The 17,055-nt window shown below is 47.3% G+C and overlaps 1 protein-coding gene across 2 annotated transcripts; it reads right to left on the bottom strand.

The window, feature by feature from the left end:
* Positions 1-21: 21 nt before the first annotated feature.
* On the bottom strand, positions 22-7,077 carry ZSWIM1 (zinc finger SWIM-type containing 1). Of its 2 annotated transcripts, XM_040437454.1 has the most exons (3): positions 6,974-7,077; positions 275-1,789; positions 22-193 (listed from the first exon to the last, which is right to left on the bottom strand). In XM_040437454.1, exon 2 carries the CDS (start codon positions 1,747-1,749, stop codon positions 322-324), a length of 1,428 nt encoding a protein of 475 aa, XP_040293388.1. In that variant the 5' UTR covers positions 1,750-1,789; positions 6,974-7,077; the 3' UTR covers positions 22-193; positions 275-321. The 2 variants fall into 2 exon arrangements, with proteins under 2 accessions (XP_040293388.1, XP_040293386.1); XM_040437452.1 differs by having other exon boundaries at positions 22-1,789.
* Positions 7,078-17,055: the final 9,978 nt, after the last annotated feature.

Genomic DNA, 17,055 nt, shown 5'->3' with positions numbered 1-17,055 from the left:
CGGAGTTACTATGGCTTTTGAGGGGGAACACAGTGAATCTTGTGAACAGCTGAACCATACAATACTGATAAACCAAGCATAAGTGACGAAAGACGTTGGCGTGTAAGACTTTATCAGTCATCTGCTCATTTACACACAGTGATAGCAAATGTCGTCCTAAGGGCACATGTTCTTCAGTCCCTGGCCATGGGAATTCAGACCAAGAAGTAAGGACAACTCCATGGTTCATCCGCTTTCTCCACATGACGTGTAACATATCTAGATTACTTTTTTTTTTACAACCGTACACCCGAACCTCGGTGTTACAGAGCGGGCCCCATTCTAAAGCTTCACTTGATCATAGGGCCCAATCCATGCGTCTGCCAGTTCCCTTAGAGTATTATAGCGGTGCTGAAAGGTCTCCTCACTGCACTCTGCTAGCAGCACCGATATCTGGCTCGTCAACGAGTTAGCAAGGAGCTGTGCTTCTGAGACATTGTTCCCTTTGGCCTTCATGATTTCCAGGGTGTCTGCTGCCATAGGGGACGTGGCTTTCAGTCCATTAGCCTGCTTCCTCCAGGGCGTGTGGAGCATATCCGGCTGTAGGATCTCCTCGCTGGCATTGAGCACAGACAGGATGTGGCGGCAGGGCAGCTGGGTGCATTGATAAAAGCCGCACGTGCAGGTCTTGTGTATTCCAAAACTAACCATATTTGGGTTCTCAAGGACCTGAACACACACTGTGTCTTCAGTGGTCCCCACAAGTTTGAAGGATTTCTGGGTCACTTCCAGTTCGTTCTGACAGAGTCCGAGGGCTGCAGGGTTACAGATATCAGTCAGCGACGTGCACATCAACGCTGCCGCTTCAGGCTCCATCTGGGGTCCAAGCGCTACACTTTCAGATGTCTCCACTTTGCATTTTATTAATGCTAATTCTTCGGGACTACAGGACCGGGGTTCTGGTAGCTTTTCCCCCACAGTCTGCCCCAAGAGAAAGGAAATGAAACCTCTCATGGTCGTTACCAAACAAGGTGATGTTTTGAAGACCGCATTCAACTCACAGGTCAAGTTTCCCACCATTCTAAAATACTGAGAGCAATCATTCCAACTTCTCCAGCGGTGCAGTGCCCAGATCCGATCGGTCAGGAGCCAGTCTGGCTTCATGTGCATTAACATACGGATGCATTTGCATGCATCTACAAAACGCTGCAGTATCTTGCGCATACTCTTTAGATTTCCTTCCGTGGCACAACACACTGTGTTTTTCAGAGCAGTAAGCAGGATGTTCTTGGCCTTCTCTGGTAGGAAGAGGTCGTGGATATATTGCTGGATGTGTGCATAGACATGGCAGGCGGAAAGGACCACCTGAGCAGAGGGAAAGGCCTCATGGATGGACTTCAGGTCTGTGAAATCAGGATCCACCAAAAATACTTGAATCGAAGGCCAAGAGGGGTTGAGTTCTTTCATGATGTGGAACATAACTGCAAGTCCCTTCGGGGTCTCGTTAGGAGGTATAGCGACATGGACTATTCTGGTTATCTCAAAGGGTGCACTAACACATGGCCCATCGGCCAAAAAAGTGTACAGAGCTCTTTGCTCAACGTTGTAGGAGCGGATCATCAATAGGACTTCAGGGAACTTGCTAAATACTTCGCTCATCATGGTGGTCTGGAGGCTGAGATAATTTATATTTGATTGTAGGTTGAGCTGACAAACAACTTTTGAATTCGAGTCTTTAATCATAAGTTCCTGCAAAAATTCTGCATTCATTTTCACAGCAAGGTCCGGATCCCAGTGTTCGAGAATACTACTGTAGTACGAAAAAAGAAGCAATTTAAAAGGATATATAAAAACTTAAAGGGGTATTCCAGTAGGTATAAGTTATCCCCTAGCCACTGGTTGGGTTCCTACCGCTGGGTCCCCCACAGATCACGAAAATGGGGACCCCGTACCCCCTGCAGGCCCCTTGCTGCTCCCCTAAGATGACGGAGTGGCCGCTTCATTCATTTCTATGACAGTTTCCGGAGATAGCCGAGTACAGCGCTCCCCTATCTCTGGAACTCCCATAGAAATAAATGAAGTGATTGTGCACATGTGTGACCGGACACTCCGGTCATTTTAGGGGAGCAGCAAGGGGTCCCCGTTCTCATGATCTGTGGGGGTCCCAGCGGTAGGACCTCCACTGATCTAATAGTTATTCCCTATCCAGTGGATAACTTGTACCTACCGGAATACCCCTTTAAATAAGCCTAAAAAGTTAAAAGAAACCAAAATGTAAATACATTTCCCATCACAAGACGATAAGATACATACATGTGTGTCCAATAGACAGCCGGGTTTCCACAGGGCAGGCAGCACCTCTTCCACCCGTGGCTGCAAATGGGTTAACAGCGGTATCTCCTTCAAGTTGGTGCAGCCATTAGCCGCCGCAGGTGGATGGGGTTGTGACCGCCCCAGTGAAACAAGATACAAACACACTACAGGTACAGATGTTAACGATGCACAGGACTGGCCTTCCCTATACCACCAATTTGAGGTGTGGGACTTTAATAGGGTACATAAAGGGGCAGGATGGAGACTAGGGTCCCCCGTTCACTTAGAAGATGCTCTGACTAAAGAGGGACACAAGGAGAAACGGGGTATTCCATATGGTTTGTGCCCGTTCCTGTGGCCTGCCTGTATGTTAGTTTATTAAGGGTTAAAAGGCTTTTCCAGCCTGTAGACACTGATGATCTAACCTCAGGGTAGGTCATCAATGTCAGAGTGGTAGGGGTCTGATACCCCCACGGCTCAGCTGCTTTTGGCAGCCATCGATGCCAGAAAGAGAAGGCTCCATCCACCGAGCGCTCCGGCGTACTGCTGATTGGTGGGAGTCTGACCTGGCACCACCACCAATCTGATAATGATGATCTGTCCTGAGGATAAGTCATCAATATCTAAAGGCTGGAAAAAAAACTTTAAGTTTTATCTATTTGATGGTCAATGTTTAACCATTTAAAGTGTTGTTAACACCAGGGGTCTTTCAAGCGCCCCCTTTCTCCCAGTGCACAGACTTGCAGAGCAGAGTATACATACCTGCTCTCTGCCGCTAGGTTCCAACATCCCCGTGGTGGCAGGACATGGCCTCATGTGACCCGTGTCAAACTGGACGCAGAGACAGATGAAGTTAAGGAGCCAGAACCAACAGCAGGGAGCAGGTAAGTATGATTCCCTCCGCACGTCTGAACGTGTGGAAGGGCCACCCAACGGCCCCCAGGGGTGAGCAGCTTTAAAGGGGTTGTTCACCTTTGTAGAGCTTTTCTACAGACCCCACGGCGTGCGCAGTCCAGTGGTGGTAATCATACTTACCTGATCCCCACCGCTGGGTTCCGGCTCCATGCCGGTTTAAAGCCAATCACTGGCAATGACACATAGGTAATACATCACCGTCATGCGACCCATGGCAAACTGGATGCCGGCTCTGGAGAGACCTGCAGAACTGGCAGGGCAGTGATTTCGCTGGAACCCAGAGGCTAAGGTAAGTTTGATTACCACCACAGGTCTGGCCACGCTGAGGGTCTGAAGAAAAGGTCCACAGGGATGATAAACCCCTTTAAGCCTGTGCACACTCCATTGAGCATCATGGGACTGCTGAAGATTGCAGGGTACAAGTGCTTGGCTATTGTGGTCCCATACAGATGAAACAGTTGAAAAGAGTGGCAGTGTGCAGGTTCAAGCTGCTGCCCCATGGGTACCGGGCCCCTGTTCTCATGATCAGTGGGAGTCCCTGTGGTCCGAACCCTACCAATCTAATAGTTATCCCCTGTGGAAAGGGAATTACTTCATCTAACTGGGGTACCCCTTTAACCTTCTCAGATGCTGTTGTCAATGCTGACTGAGGCACTTAAATGGCTTTACAAAGAGAAGGGCTCCCTCTGTAAGCCCTACATATTACAGGTACTACCAGCCGGCAACACGGCACAAAAAAAGTGACACCATTTATGAAATGTGGTGTATTTATTAGGAGACTGCTCCTCCTCGTCCCTCAGGACAGAGAGGCTGCTGTGTATGTCAGTCACCCTCCCTACACCGGACTCGTAACTGTATGTATCTGGTGTATTCTTTCAATCATCCTATTAGTCAAATGCCACAACCATTTTTGTAGTTTTGGATGCTCGTAGTATGTGACTATTGCTGTAATACGTGGTCACCACATGACGCTGACAGATCTGGTTAGGGGAACAGCTCCGCAGAACCTTATACTCTTGTTCTGCGCGTCATTTTCCATTGCTATATTAGTGATCTGCGAGGTAATGCGGTCCACGACCCCCATAGCCATAGTGGCTGCAATAAGTCTCTCCCTTTGCAGGACATTGTACATCTAAAACTTCCAAAGGCTGCCCATTCCTTTCAGTAGGCACTGCGTAATGCTTCATTTACTGTGTGCGGGGGAACACTGCACACTCGCTGCTATATACCCTCGCAGATTATGGTTAAAGGGGTTGTCCAGGAATACAAAATGTGTCTGCTTTCTGCCAAAAACAGAGACACCCCTGTAGGGCTGAAACGCTTACTCGAATTAATCGATTAAGTCGACACAAAAAAATCCTCAATGCAAATTTTTTGCATCAATGATTCGTTTGTGCGATGTGACCATTGAGTGTGAGTGAAGAGCTTGCTATCAGTGATTGCCAGTTCGCATTGTTCGCCCGCGAACATATGCGGGCTGACATCTTTTTTTCACAAGTCCGGCGAGGCACAGGTAAGCCCTTACCTGTGCCGCGAGCCGGTCTGAAAACAAATGCGGTCACCGGGAGCAGGCAGTTCAGAGAACAGCCCGATGAAGGCCCCCGGTGGCTGTTCTCGGAACTGCCTGCTCCCGCTGACCGCACTTGTTTTCAGACCGGCTCGCGCACAGGCACAGGTAAGGGCTTACCTGAGCCTAGCCGGACTTGTGAAAAAAGATGGCAGCCTGCATATGTTCGCGGGCGAACAATGCGAACTGGCCATCAGTGCTTGCTATTACTCACGCTTCGAGGTCACCTGCCTGCACTGGATCCTGACGTACATACATCGTCAGGACATAGTGTACGTAAGCGCGCACTATGACCTGACGCTATGTGACTTCAGGTCCCGGTTGAGCGCGTAAAGAAGAAGATAGAACATCTCTGGAGTGTCGGCAGCGCCCCTACAGGAAAGGTAAGTATTTTAGTTCACTGGCGCTGTGGCTAGGCACTGATGGCTAGGAGGGGGACTGGGGAACTGGTGGCATTGGAGAGGGAACTGGTAGCACTGCTGGAGGAACTAATTGCATTGGAGGGGAGCAACTGATGACACTGGGGGGGGGGGGAGCAGATGGCACTGGGGCTGATGAGTTTTTATAGAAAACGTTATTTTAGGCTACTTTCACATTAGCGTTTTTTGCGGATCCGTCATGGATGTACAAAAACGTTTCCGTTACAATAATACAACCGCATGAATCTGTCAAACGGATCCGGTTGTATTATGTCTTCTATAGCTATGACGGATCCGTCTTTAACACGATTTAAAGTCAATGGGGGACGGATCAGTTTTCTATTGTGCCAGATTGTGTCAGAGAAAACAGATCCGTCCCCATTGACTTACAGTGTGTGCCAGGACGGATCCGTTTGGCTCAGTTTCGTCAGGCGGACTACAAAACACTGCAAGCAGCGTTTTGGTGTCCGCCTCCAGAGCGGAATGGAGACTGATCGGAGGCAAACTGATGCATTCTGAGCGGATCCTTATCCATTCAGAATGCATTAGGGCAAAACTGATCCGTTTTGGACCGCTTGAGAGCCCTGAACGGATCTCACAAAGGGAAAGCCAAAATGCTAGTGTGAAAGTAGCCTTAATTAGTTTTTTCTTATTAGAGTACTTGATTAGTAAAATAATCAATAGCTGCAGCCCTACACCCCTGTCTATGGGTTGTGTCTGGTTTGGAGCTCAACTTCATTGAAGTGTATGGGGCAGAGTCTCAATACCACAACCTGCGGATGAGAGAGCACTTTTTTTTTTTGAAAATCAATTTTTTTTTTGTAATTCTGGACAATCCCTTTTACATTAAAAGTCCTCCAGTGAAAGACACGATCAGCTAATTGTTGAGGGCAGACGTCTCGGCCTCATGCCGGCTTCAGCCCTATGTAAACATACCCTGTATTAAAGGGGCTGCTCCATACTAGACATATGTAACCCTGTGCTATGGCTGCAGACCACATGATCAACCCTGCCTGGATGTATGTGAACACAGTGGGGCTTACGTCTCAGTGCATACCACGTACAGGAAGACTTGTGGCTGCGTGACACGATTAGAATATCGCCCTGCTACATCGCAACGCACGACGGTAAAGGTGATCGTCTTAGTGCAAAAGTTGGGGTTGGATCCTTGCATGGCCACACTCCGCATCATTAAAGGTTAGGGGATAACTATTAGATCGGTGCGGCTCCTACTACTGGAACCTCCACCGATCATGAAAACGGGGCCCTGTACCCCATCTGAAATGAACAGAGCGGGTGGGTCAGAAATGCAAATGCCTGCCCCATTTCCGACCAGCTGCTCTGTCCAATTCAGGGGGGCTCCACAGGGTCCTGTGGATAGGGGATAACTTTCTCTAAACAGAATACTCCTTTAATTGCAATGCTAGCAGTGCAACACCTTAGGTGTAACATGGGTGCAACAACCCCCGGTCCAGGCGCTGGTCTAATGACCCAAACTCGCAGTATCATAAGGTTCGGTGACGCTGTAAGTTCAGGTCATTAGATCAACTGTCAGGACTGAAATACAGAACAGTAAACTGCAGCATCCCACATTACACCTGTCTGAATGGGGTCTTATGCTGCGTGGCCCTAGCCTTCCCCTACAGTGCTGCCATGGGTAAGCAGCAGTCCCAATACTACAGCCTGTACCAAAATAATAGCATACAGCCATAGACTTCACACTGTACACAAGACCCCAGGGAGCGTCCCAGCACCGCACGTTACATGCCCCACTATTTACCTCCGCAGGTAACCAGGAGGCGCCGCACTTCCGGTACACAGCGCACCAACGTCACCGGGCGTGCGTGCCACAGTGGAGTGACGCTACGACTGGTGACGTCATCGCCATGCGACTCGGCCACGGTAGAGGGGCGTGACTTTGTGTACACTAGGGGGCGTGGCTGGAGGTGTGGTCCACTATGCAGGGAGGGAGAGTAGTCTGCCAGCAGCAGTATCCACCCAAAACTGGCACCCTCCCCCCAATGTTACATTCAGTGCCCCCCCTGCATTGGTACTTCACAGTGAGAAGACGAGAGTGAGCACACCTCACCCATCTTTTTGCTCACAGCACAGCAGACCTTATCAGGGGAGTTTAATTATGATTCATTGGGCCCCAAAATGGGGCCCCCACCACCTAGTGTAAGAGAATTAGGAGGACAGCATAGTTAGCAATAATTAAAGGTTACAATCTGCTGTGAGGACATACCCTAAAGGGGTTTTCTGGAAGTGAGGGCTCATGCACACAAGCGTAATAGCTCACTACCCGTGCTGCAGACCAGAAATAGCGGTCCGCAACGCACAGGCACCGGCCGTGTTCACTCCGTTTGAGGATGCTCACCCATTGACTTGAATGGGTCTGCGATCTGCAAGTTACGGCCAAAGATGGAACATGTTGTGGTTCGGAGGCACAGACCCGAAAGAGAAAAGTGGGTTGCTGGTGGCTCACCTGGTCAATACAATGTCTAGGTGCTCTAGGTTTATCAGAGGAGGAAAGTATGCAATGAAGATTATATTATATTATAATATAATGAAAACCGGCACTCTACACCTGGTGATAACGCTTAAAGAGCAATGTAGACAGATTGATGGATAAAAATATGCATTTATTATCAATATCGATAATATAGGAAAGGGTTGGGTTTATTAGAGGGTAATATTCAGCAATGATTGGTAATAAAAACCACTTTCATAAAAATTGAGTGAAAAAATAGGAAATAATAAAGAAATATAAAAAAAGTAATAGTAAAATGTACAGTGCAAGAGTGGGAGTGCAAAATGGGGCAATGCGGTGGTCGTATAGCGGTAATTACCACCTTCAATAGTTCGTTGGCACTCTGGTGGGTAGATATCCCTTGTGAACAATTTGTAGATGGGTGGAGGCGCAGTAAAAAAAAATGTTTAAATATATGAAATATAGGTAAGGCAAAATATACAGTACTTCCCTGTTAGGCATTGTTGGCCCGTCACTGTTAGTGGTAGTAATAAAGATGAAAAAACAAAAAAGGGGGGTATTGTACCAGTCGGGTGCTGCACCTAGTGTGGCGTCCCACACTGTGAGAAGGGGTGCACCCTGACTGTGGTTTACCTTCTTTGTAAGGTACGGGTGTCCCGGCTGCTAGAGCGTCCTTACTGCGCTCTGTGATGGCTGTTCGGGTTCTTCGGCGTCCCACGTGGGTGTGACATCACTTGTATGGCGTCTCACGTGTCTTCACTTCGTTCGGTTCGTGAACGTTGTATAGCGGTCTTTTCTATCCAATAGTCGGGTAGAGTCGATTAAATGGAAGCGCTTCCAGGATGGTATGTTTAGCGGGTTTGTGGGGGAATCACCATACGCGTTTCGAAGGTCTGAGCTGCCTTCTTCATCAGACCACTGAGGATAGGTCATCAGTTAGAAAGTCTTGGAGGGCTTGTTCTGTGCGGGACAAGTTGTAGTTTTTAATGCACCATTTTGGGTACCTATAACTTACTGATTGACTTTTATTAAAGGGGTTGTCCGGGCTCAGAGCTGAACCCGGACATACCCATAGATTCACCCAGGCAGCCCCCCTGACAAGAGCATCGGCTCTCTCTTGCCCTGTGCAGGATCGCGCAGGGCAAGGGCTCTTTTATTTACAATAACACACTGCCGGGCGGAGGCTTCCGTGACGTCACCGCCTCTGATGGGCTGTTTTACAGGCTAGGGCAGCACTAAAGCCTGCCCCATCAGTGCCAGTGATGTCAGTGGGCTCACTGCTGGACAGAAGCCTCCACCTGGCAGTCCCATGGAGAGCCCGGTTCGTCACCGGAACATCAGAAAATACCTTTTCCCTGAGCGATTCATCGCAGGGCAAAGGAGAGCATCAAATCATGAACTGCTCCGTTGCTCAAGTCGGGGGGGGGCTGCCTGGGTGAAAATGGGAATATGTCCGGGTTCAGCTGTGAACCTGGACAACCCCTTTAACTTTTTCTGGGAGGGAAATGGGAAGCTTTTACATTATACATTTAGCGGCGTCGATTTTTTGGCATAAATAACATGATAACTTTACTCTCTGGGTCAGTATGATTACAGTGATACCAAATACATGTAGTTTTTTTTTATGTTTTACTACTTTTGCGTTACTCTTTTAAAAATAAAATGTTTTTTATTGACCCATAACTTTATTTTTCTTTCCAAGGAGCTGTGGGAGGCCTTGATTTTTGTGGGACGACTTTCAGTTTTCATTGGTATGATTTTGGGGTACATAACACTTTTTGATCGCCTTTTATTCCATTTTTTTGTGGTAAATAAGCAAAAGGCAGCAATTCTGGTATTCACCATACAGAATTAATTACATGATAACTGTGTAGTCGTTACAGATGCAGCGATACCAAATATGAGGAGATTTCATTTTTACAAATTTTTTCCATTGAAAAGCGTTGTTCGATGGAAAAAAAAGGTGTATTTTTTATTTCATTTTTTTTTACTTCTTTTAACCATTTAATAGTCCCACAAGGGAATATTCCTATAGTACAATTTATTTTAATGTGCTATACTGACATTCACCAGCAAGTCGCACCAGAGAAGCGCAGCCTGCTGGCAAACACTGGAGGCAGACCTAGAGCCTAGGTCTAGGCCTTCCTGCAATGGCATCACAGAGTCAATACAGAGTGAATATGCTTACAAGCCAAGCTCCGTGTCTCTGCTGCTTGGCAGACCATCAAAAAGCGGCGTCCCAGCCTAAGGTCCCTTAGTGACCACCATAAAAAGGCGTATTGGTGGTCACTAAGGGGTTAAAGTGTTCCTGTACTCCTAAAAATCATTCACTATGCCCCAATGACATATGAAAGGCTTTGATCAGTGGGGTCTGAGTGCTGAGGCCCCCATCAATCACCTTAAATCTTATCCATTTGCTGCAACTGTGATGTTCCCGTGTGAGGGTTAAGACTCCATGTTGAGTCCTCAGCCTCCATGTTTGTATTTCATACTGTCTTTTTTTGGGGGTAATGAACTGTGAGCTTCTTGTGGAAAGTTACTGTAACTTCACTCCTTGCCCCCACCAACGCTTGTTAGAAAGGAATCTTAACAAACACTAGGAATACTGGCATGTATATATACTAGGCGTATAGCCAAGAAGATGCTCATTTCAGATTGTGTTTTTAATGAGTTAATGATGTAAATGTTTGACTACGTCTTCAGTTGGAAATGATCCAGAAAATCGCTTTATTAACCTCTGCTTTCTTTAATAAAGTAGAAACTCTTGACACAGCTCTATGCCTGTGTTGGTTTTTCTCTATGGATATCCATAACTTTTAATTCAGAGTCTACCGCTCATCCGGCATTGGGGTTTTTGCCCCAACACCCGCAATTCCACAGCGCAGTGTATCCGCCCTAAGGATCCACCTGGATCTTGGAAAATCTCTTTCAGTACTATTGAGCCCGCCACTGCATCACAATGTATATGATGGATGCCATGCTGGTACCTCTATGGCATGGCAGGCTCTATCCACCATGCTCTGAACCTGCAGTGTCTACGCACACCTTACTCTACTGCAGTAGGCTTTGCTTCTAGTATTGCTGCTTTTATTTGCTTTTCACAGAATACATTTATTTCTTTGCAGTGTTTTATTGACTCCGCACTACCTTTTTGTTTTAGTTAGTTATGGGGCCAAGGCTTCTGGTCCACCAGTCATCTAACTGAAGATACATCTATACCTACAGCCATTTCCGTGCTGCTTATCTCGCGGTCTGTCTATTATCTGCACCCTACTCCTGTCCTCTGTGCCCATTTAAACTGTATGGGCTGAATTTACATGCTGCAAATTTACAGTGCAGATTCGGCAGCAGTTTTCAGTTCAATGCATGCCAGTCATGTGCTGCAAAAACTGAGAATGCTGCAGAACGTAGTGCACATTCAGACAGCTGTAATGTGGACACATAGCAGATCCCCAGATCCCAGCCTTACCTCTAATGACCCAAACAAACCGCATCGTAGGGATTTATGAAGCTGCAAGCTCACATCCTTAGATCGGCTGAGGGGCCGGAATTTGCACCTGTAAAAGGAGTCCACATTGTGGCTGTCTGAGCCCTGAGGGTCACATGCACCTTTTGAGCTTAACATTTTTAGGGTTCCATTCAGTTCAATGAAGGACACACTGGAGAGAAAACAACTAGAATACAGTCAGGGCCGTGGATTCGATAAGACTAAAGCCTGTATTAGGCACTGATTTTCTGCCAAATGATTGCTAACGAGCGTTCGTAGTAACGTTCGTTAGCAATGGTCTGGCAGTGTAAATGCACCGCCGATTACCCAATGAACGAGCAGACGCTCATTCATCGGGCAATCCAAATCTTTTGACAGGTATAAAAATTATCGTTTGCAGGCGGGAATAACAATCTGCTGTGGGCAAACAATGATTCTGTATAGGGAAGAGTGATGATATAACGATCGCTCCTCCCTATACTGAGGAGGAGATCACTGCATGTAATAGCAGCGGTCTCCTCCGCTAGAGAGCAGGCGATTGTCAGGAAGTAGGGAGGAGTGAACTTGTGTCTCAAGTTCGGTAAACAATGTTTGGGATATCTAAGAATTCCGTTATGGATTCCGCTACCACGGACCATAACTTATAACTTATGGTTTGTGTTAGCGGAATCCATAATGGAATTCTTAGATAAACCGAACCCGAACTTGAAACACTAGTTCGCTCAACACTATCAGGAAGAAACGCTTCCTTCTTACCAATCGCCGGCAGAATCACGCTGTGTAATACAGGCTTAAAAGGGGTTGTGTCACTTATTCATCATTTATCATGTAGAGAAAGTTAATACAAGGCTTTTACTAATGTATTGTGATGGTCTATATTGTTTCCTTTGCTTGCTAGACCAATTTTTCCATCACATTATACAGTAGGGTGACCACGTGTCCCGGGACAGTCCCGCATTTGGAGAGTCTGTCCCGGTCACCCTCATTCCGGGACAATGCAGTGTCCCGGAATGACCTGAGCCGCCGAGCGCTGCTGTTGTGACAGTCACTTCTTTATATTATGCGATCGCCGAATCAGATCGGCATCGCATAGTACTGTCCTCTGTGTGTGTGTGGCTCCTCCCCTGCCTTGCTGCGTGGCCGAGTAGCGTGACCGCGTGATCTTAGACTCACGTGACGTCGGCCTGGCCAGGATCTCTACTGTTCCTGTAACTGTGCGGCCGTTATCAGCATTAAAGAGGGCAAAATGTAAGTTTAACTTTGCAATGAATAATGATGTCTGCCTCTTCTTTGGGTTTAGGGCGGCAAATATTTATTTCTTAGAAAGTTGGATCGGATGTTCTGTGACTTGTAAAAGGTGTAGTAAGTTAGTTACTACATGGAATTAGAGGCAGGAAATGGAATGTAAGTGCAAATTAAAAGATAAATGGAGAGAGGCTCAGGCAACATATAAGCAATGGATATATGTAGATGTTAGGGCATGCAAGTCTGGAATATTGTTTTTGACATTAGGAAAAAAATAAATCAAGGTGCTGTGAACTGGACTTCTCCAGTGAAAATGTGTTTATCTAATGATTAAAATAACAAACATAAAAATACCACAGATTGGACATTTGACCCACTGCCGCCCCACTAGTATTTGTCAGATAATTCATTGATAACTGTGATTTCCCACTCCCTGTAGCATCTAAGCTCATTGAGCAAGGCCCTCTGTTCCTCTGCGTCCATTTGTCTGGTTACAATTACATGTCTGTTAGTCGACCCATTGTACAGCGCTACGGAATTTGCTGGCGCTATATAAATAATAAAATAATAATAATTTTGCTGGCAGGGTACGTGGATGTAGTGTGTCTGGCTACAGTTTTTGGGGACAGTTCCTTGGTTCCAAAGGCAGGACACCAGGGAACAAGTTCAGGATGGCGGGACAGGAACCTAAAATCTGGACTGTTAGGAGGCATGATGTTAGAGAGTCGGAAGTTCCTAAAGTATCTCTTCTGTTGTCTTTGTCTTCTGATCAGAAGTTCAGAACCAACTGCTACGTGAATCACGCAACTGGTGCTAAACCATTCCAATATGGGTAGCAGCAGTGATGAACAGGGGCCTTCGACTTCTTCAGAAGCAGAAAAATCAAAAAAGATAAAGCAAATGTGCCGATTACGAGACTCATGGAAAACAACTTACACTTGCATAACCGCAGTGACTGGTAACAATCATAGAGCATATTGTACTCTGTGTAGGCGAGAGTTTGGAATCGGTCATGGTGGTGAAGGGGACATCAGAATTCACATGTCTAGTGAAAGTCACAGAAATACTGATCGGGCTCCAAAACAAAGTGACATGCTTTTCAAATTCATGATTCCCTCTAAGGATATGGCACTGCAAGAGGAAATAATAGCGGCTGAAATATCAATGGTTTACCATTCCGTGCAGGGCCGGCGTCAATGCTCCTGGGGGGGCCCACTGAGCTGCTATGAGCACTTCCATCAATACAGATGGAAGCTCTCACTGCTGTCATTTCACTTACGCAGTACCCCTTTGGTGGGCCCTCTGAGTCACATGAGGCCGGCTGCTGCAGAGACTCAGAACACGCCCCTTCTACACAGGACATGCTGCCTGAGAGAGACCGGCAGGGCTGGAGCAGAAGTGTGAAAAGTCTGTGAGTAAGTTTGCACTGTGACTCTCTCTTCTCTGTGGGACAGAAGGGGGGGGGGGGGGGGGCGACTCTTCGATCTGCTGCTGGATGCTGCTTCATTCTATTTAGTTGTTTTACAGTTTCATTAAGCAGTTTGTCTCCATGACACTTGCGCCCCCCCCCCCCCATATCCTGTCCTATCTCATCCTCATGGAGCCCCTGCTGTCTCCTTTCCTCCTTCATGTATCCAGAGCTCATGTTCCACCCTCCTATCTCCTATTGCTGCTCTACACAGACCTCCTGCCATTACTTGTATGAATCCCCCTCAGAGCCCCTTCCACCTACTTGCTGTGTCCACCCCTCCTGTCCATCCAGGGCCCTTGTCTCACTCCTCTGCCTCTCATTATGGTGGCATCTGAACCGCATTCACCATAAGGACCTTCTAACGTCACAGGGTCATGTGACTGTGCCCCCCACCCCGTACTGTGCCCCTTTATACCCTGCATTGTGCCCTCTTACCACACCCTGTGCAGTGCCCCTAGTCATTCCCTGTACTGTGCCCTCTTATACCCTTTTATCCGGTCACTCTATGATGGTTTTATCATTGTATGGCGGTGTTATCACTATATGGCGGTGGTATCCAATAACTGCATGGCCATAACTGTATCCCCTTCCCTGCACACACCACTTTTTTTAGACCTGGCATGAGCGGGAAAAGATACAGATTGCGGTGCTAAGGACCTTTGCGCCACAATCGGTGTCAGAAATATGCCTAATATAGACGTATTTCTATATAATAAATGACCCCTTAATTGTATTATTATCCGGGGGTAGGGATAATATCTTTATGTTATATCGATTCTAGTGTATTATACTGTGCCTTTATTTCCCAGTAGAAAGTGATCCTTGGGAAACACATTCCTCATCCCTGACCACCAGGACCAGGTAGCGCTCTAACAGTACATGGCGGCCTCCCCTCTCCGCCACGCTGCTCCGCTGTGTACTGGTGCTTATTCTGACACTAGGGCTGGGTTCACATCCCATTTGTGACATCCATTTAATGTATACCAAAAATGTATGCGTTAACAGATGCCTCAGACTGATGCCGAACAGTGGCGTCCGTTCACCATACAGTTCCATGGTAGAAAAACATATACGTTAACGTCTGCATTTTTTACTTGAATCTGCAGGATACAAAAACATGGAGTGCTGCACATTTGTATACATCAAACCGATAGGAAAAACATGATGTGAACACACATTGGGGGGGCCCAGTCAGTTCTAGCTACATCACTGCACATCTCCTTCTCTCCTCCAGGCCTGGCCCACTGCTGCAGCGGCCCGGAGGTGAGAAGGAGTGCAGGGAGCTGCGGTTAGTGAATAACAGGACCGCCGGCTCCCCTGCGCTCCAGCAATGATAGGTATGTGAGGGGGCCACTGGGGGGTCATTCATTACACTGTGAGGGCCCCTTACACAGTATAATGACTCCCAGTGCCCCCCATTTAGTATAATGATCCCCATTGACCCTCCATTTAGTATAATGACCACCAGAGCCCCCATTCAATATAATGACCCCCCCAGTGCCCCCTCCATACAGTATTCCCCCAGTGTGGGGGCGACTGGGGGTTATTATTCTGAATGCAGGGCCACTGGGGGGTCATTATACAGTGGGGGGGGATTGGGGGGTCATTATACTGTGTGAAGGGCCACTAGTGGTCATTATACTGTATAGGGGCCACTGGGGGTCATTATACCGTGTGGGAGCCACAGGGGGACATGTAAATGTAAAAAAATGCCTCATGGGGGCCCACTGGGATTCATCGCCCAAGGGCCCACATGAACCTGGAGCCGGTCCTGATTCCGTGCACCACAGTCACTCGTATAGATCTTTTGACTGCACCATGAAACTTCTCCCTGTTCTCTTTAAGGATTCTGCAAAAGCCACAAAGATGTCATGTGGTCGTACTAAAGCTGAAGCCATTGTAACAAATGTGCTGGCTCCTTACAGTGTAGAAATGATAGTTAAAGGGAACCTGTCATGTGGATATTTGATTATAATCTAACTAATTATATACAATCATTAACTACTAAAAAGTACCTTAGATGTATTCACTTACTGGTGTGACAGATGGTTACCTCATAATATACACACAAAGATGCCGCATGCCACATGCTAATGAGCTGATTTGAGTCCAGCGTGATGTCATTGAGTCCAGCGTATATTTAATTCAGAGCTATAGCCACTCCCCTGCCCACCTGCTGCTGGTTCCTATGGAAAATACCTGTCATTCAGCAGCAGGTGGGCGGGGAGAGTCAGGAGCTCATGAATATTCATGACTCATCATTATCAGCTGGAGCTTTTCAATACAAGATGTTGGCAGATTGACTGGGTCAATTAAAGAAAGTGACCCAGCATTGTGCTAAGAGAATCAGTTAAGACACCATGAAACTGGTGACAGGTTCCCTTTAATGACTTGAAAAACAGCTATGCTTATTTTAGTGTTGGATCAGATGCATCTAACCATGGAAACACCAAACTTTTCCCCATAGTTCTGCGTTACTTTAAAGGGACACTGACAGGCCAAATCAGCATATATAGTTAGATATATGACATTACAGGTCTTATACAGTCTTTTAAAAGCATATAAGTATCCCCCCTGTCCACCTTATAAAGTTTCATAACCTGCTTGTCCGGTCACTAATCTGCCCAAGGGGCGGCGTTTCATGTGAAAATGCGCCCAGCCAGCCTTCCCAACTGCCGTTCTGAAGCCCCGCCCAGCTCATCAATATTCACTTCGCTGGGCGGCGGCTAGAACTCTCCCCAGTCCCGATCCTGCGCATGGGCAATTCAATTGTCTATAATTAACCCCTTTGACGATGTGAGTGAGCAGCGCTCTGAAGCGCTGCTCTGAACAGTGCATGGCTGAGGCTGCAGCTGCCTCGAAGACGCAGGCAGGCTGTGTGTGTACGCAGGCGCGATCTAACCACGGCGGGGCGCAGAAGATTGGGCATGAACGATGCCCGGACAATTGAATTGCCCATGCGCAGGATCGGGACTGGGGAGAGTTCTAGCCGCCGCCCAGCGAAGTGAATATTGATGAGCTGGGCGGGGCTTCAGAACGGCAGTTGGGAAGGCTGGCTGGGCGCATTTTCACATGAAACGCCGCCCCTTGGGCAGATTAGTGACCGGACAAGCAGGTTATAAAACTTTATATTTCGCTCTTTATAAGGTGGACAGGGGGGATACTTAT

Source organism: Bufo bufo, chromosome 6 (genome assembly GCF_905171765.1).
Source record: "Bufo bufo chromosome 6, aBufBuf1.1, whole genome shotgun sequence".
NCBI classification, from domain to species: domain Eukaryota; kingdom Metazoa; phylum Chordata; class Amphibia; order Anura; family Bufonidae; genus Bufo; species Bufo bufo.
This window is presented reverse-complemented; position numbering and strand designations above follow the sequence as displayed.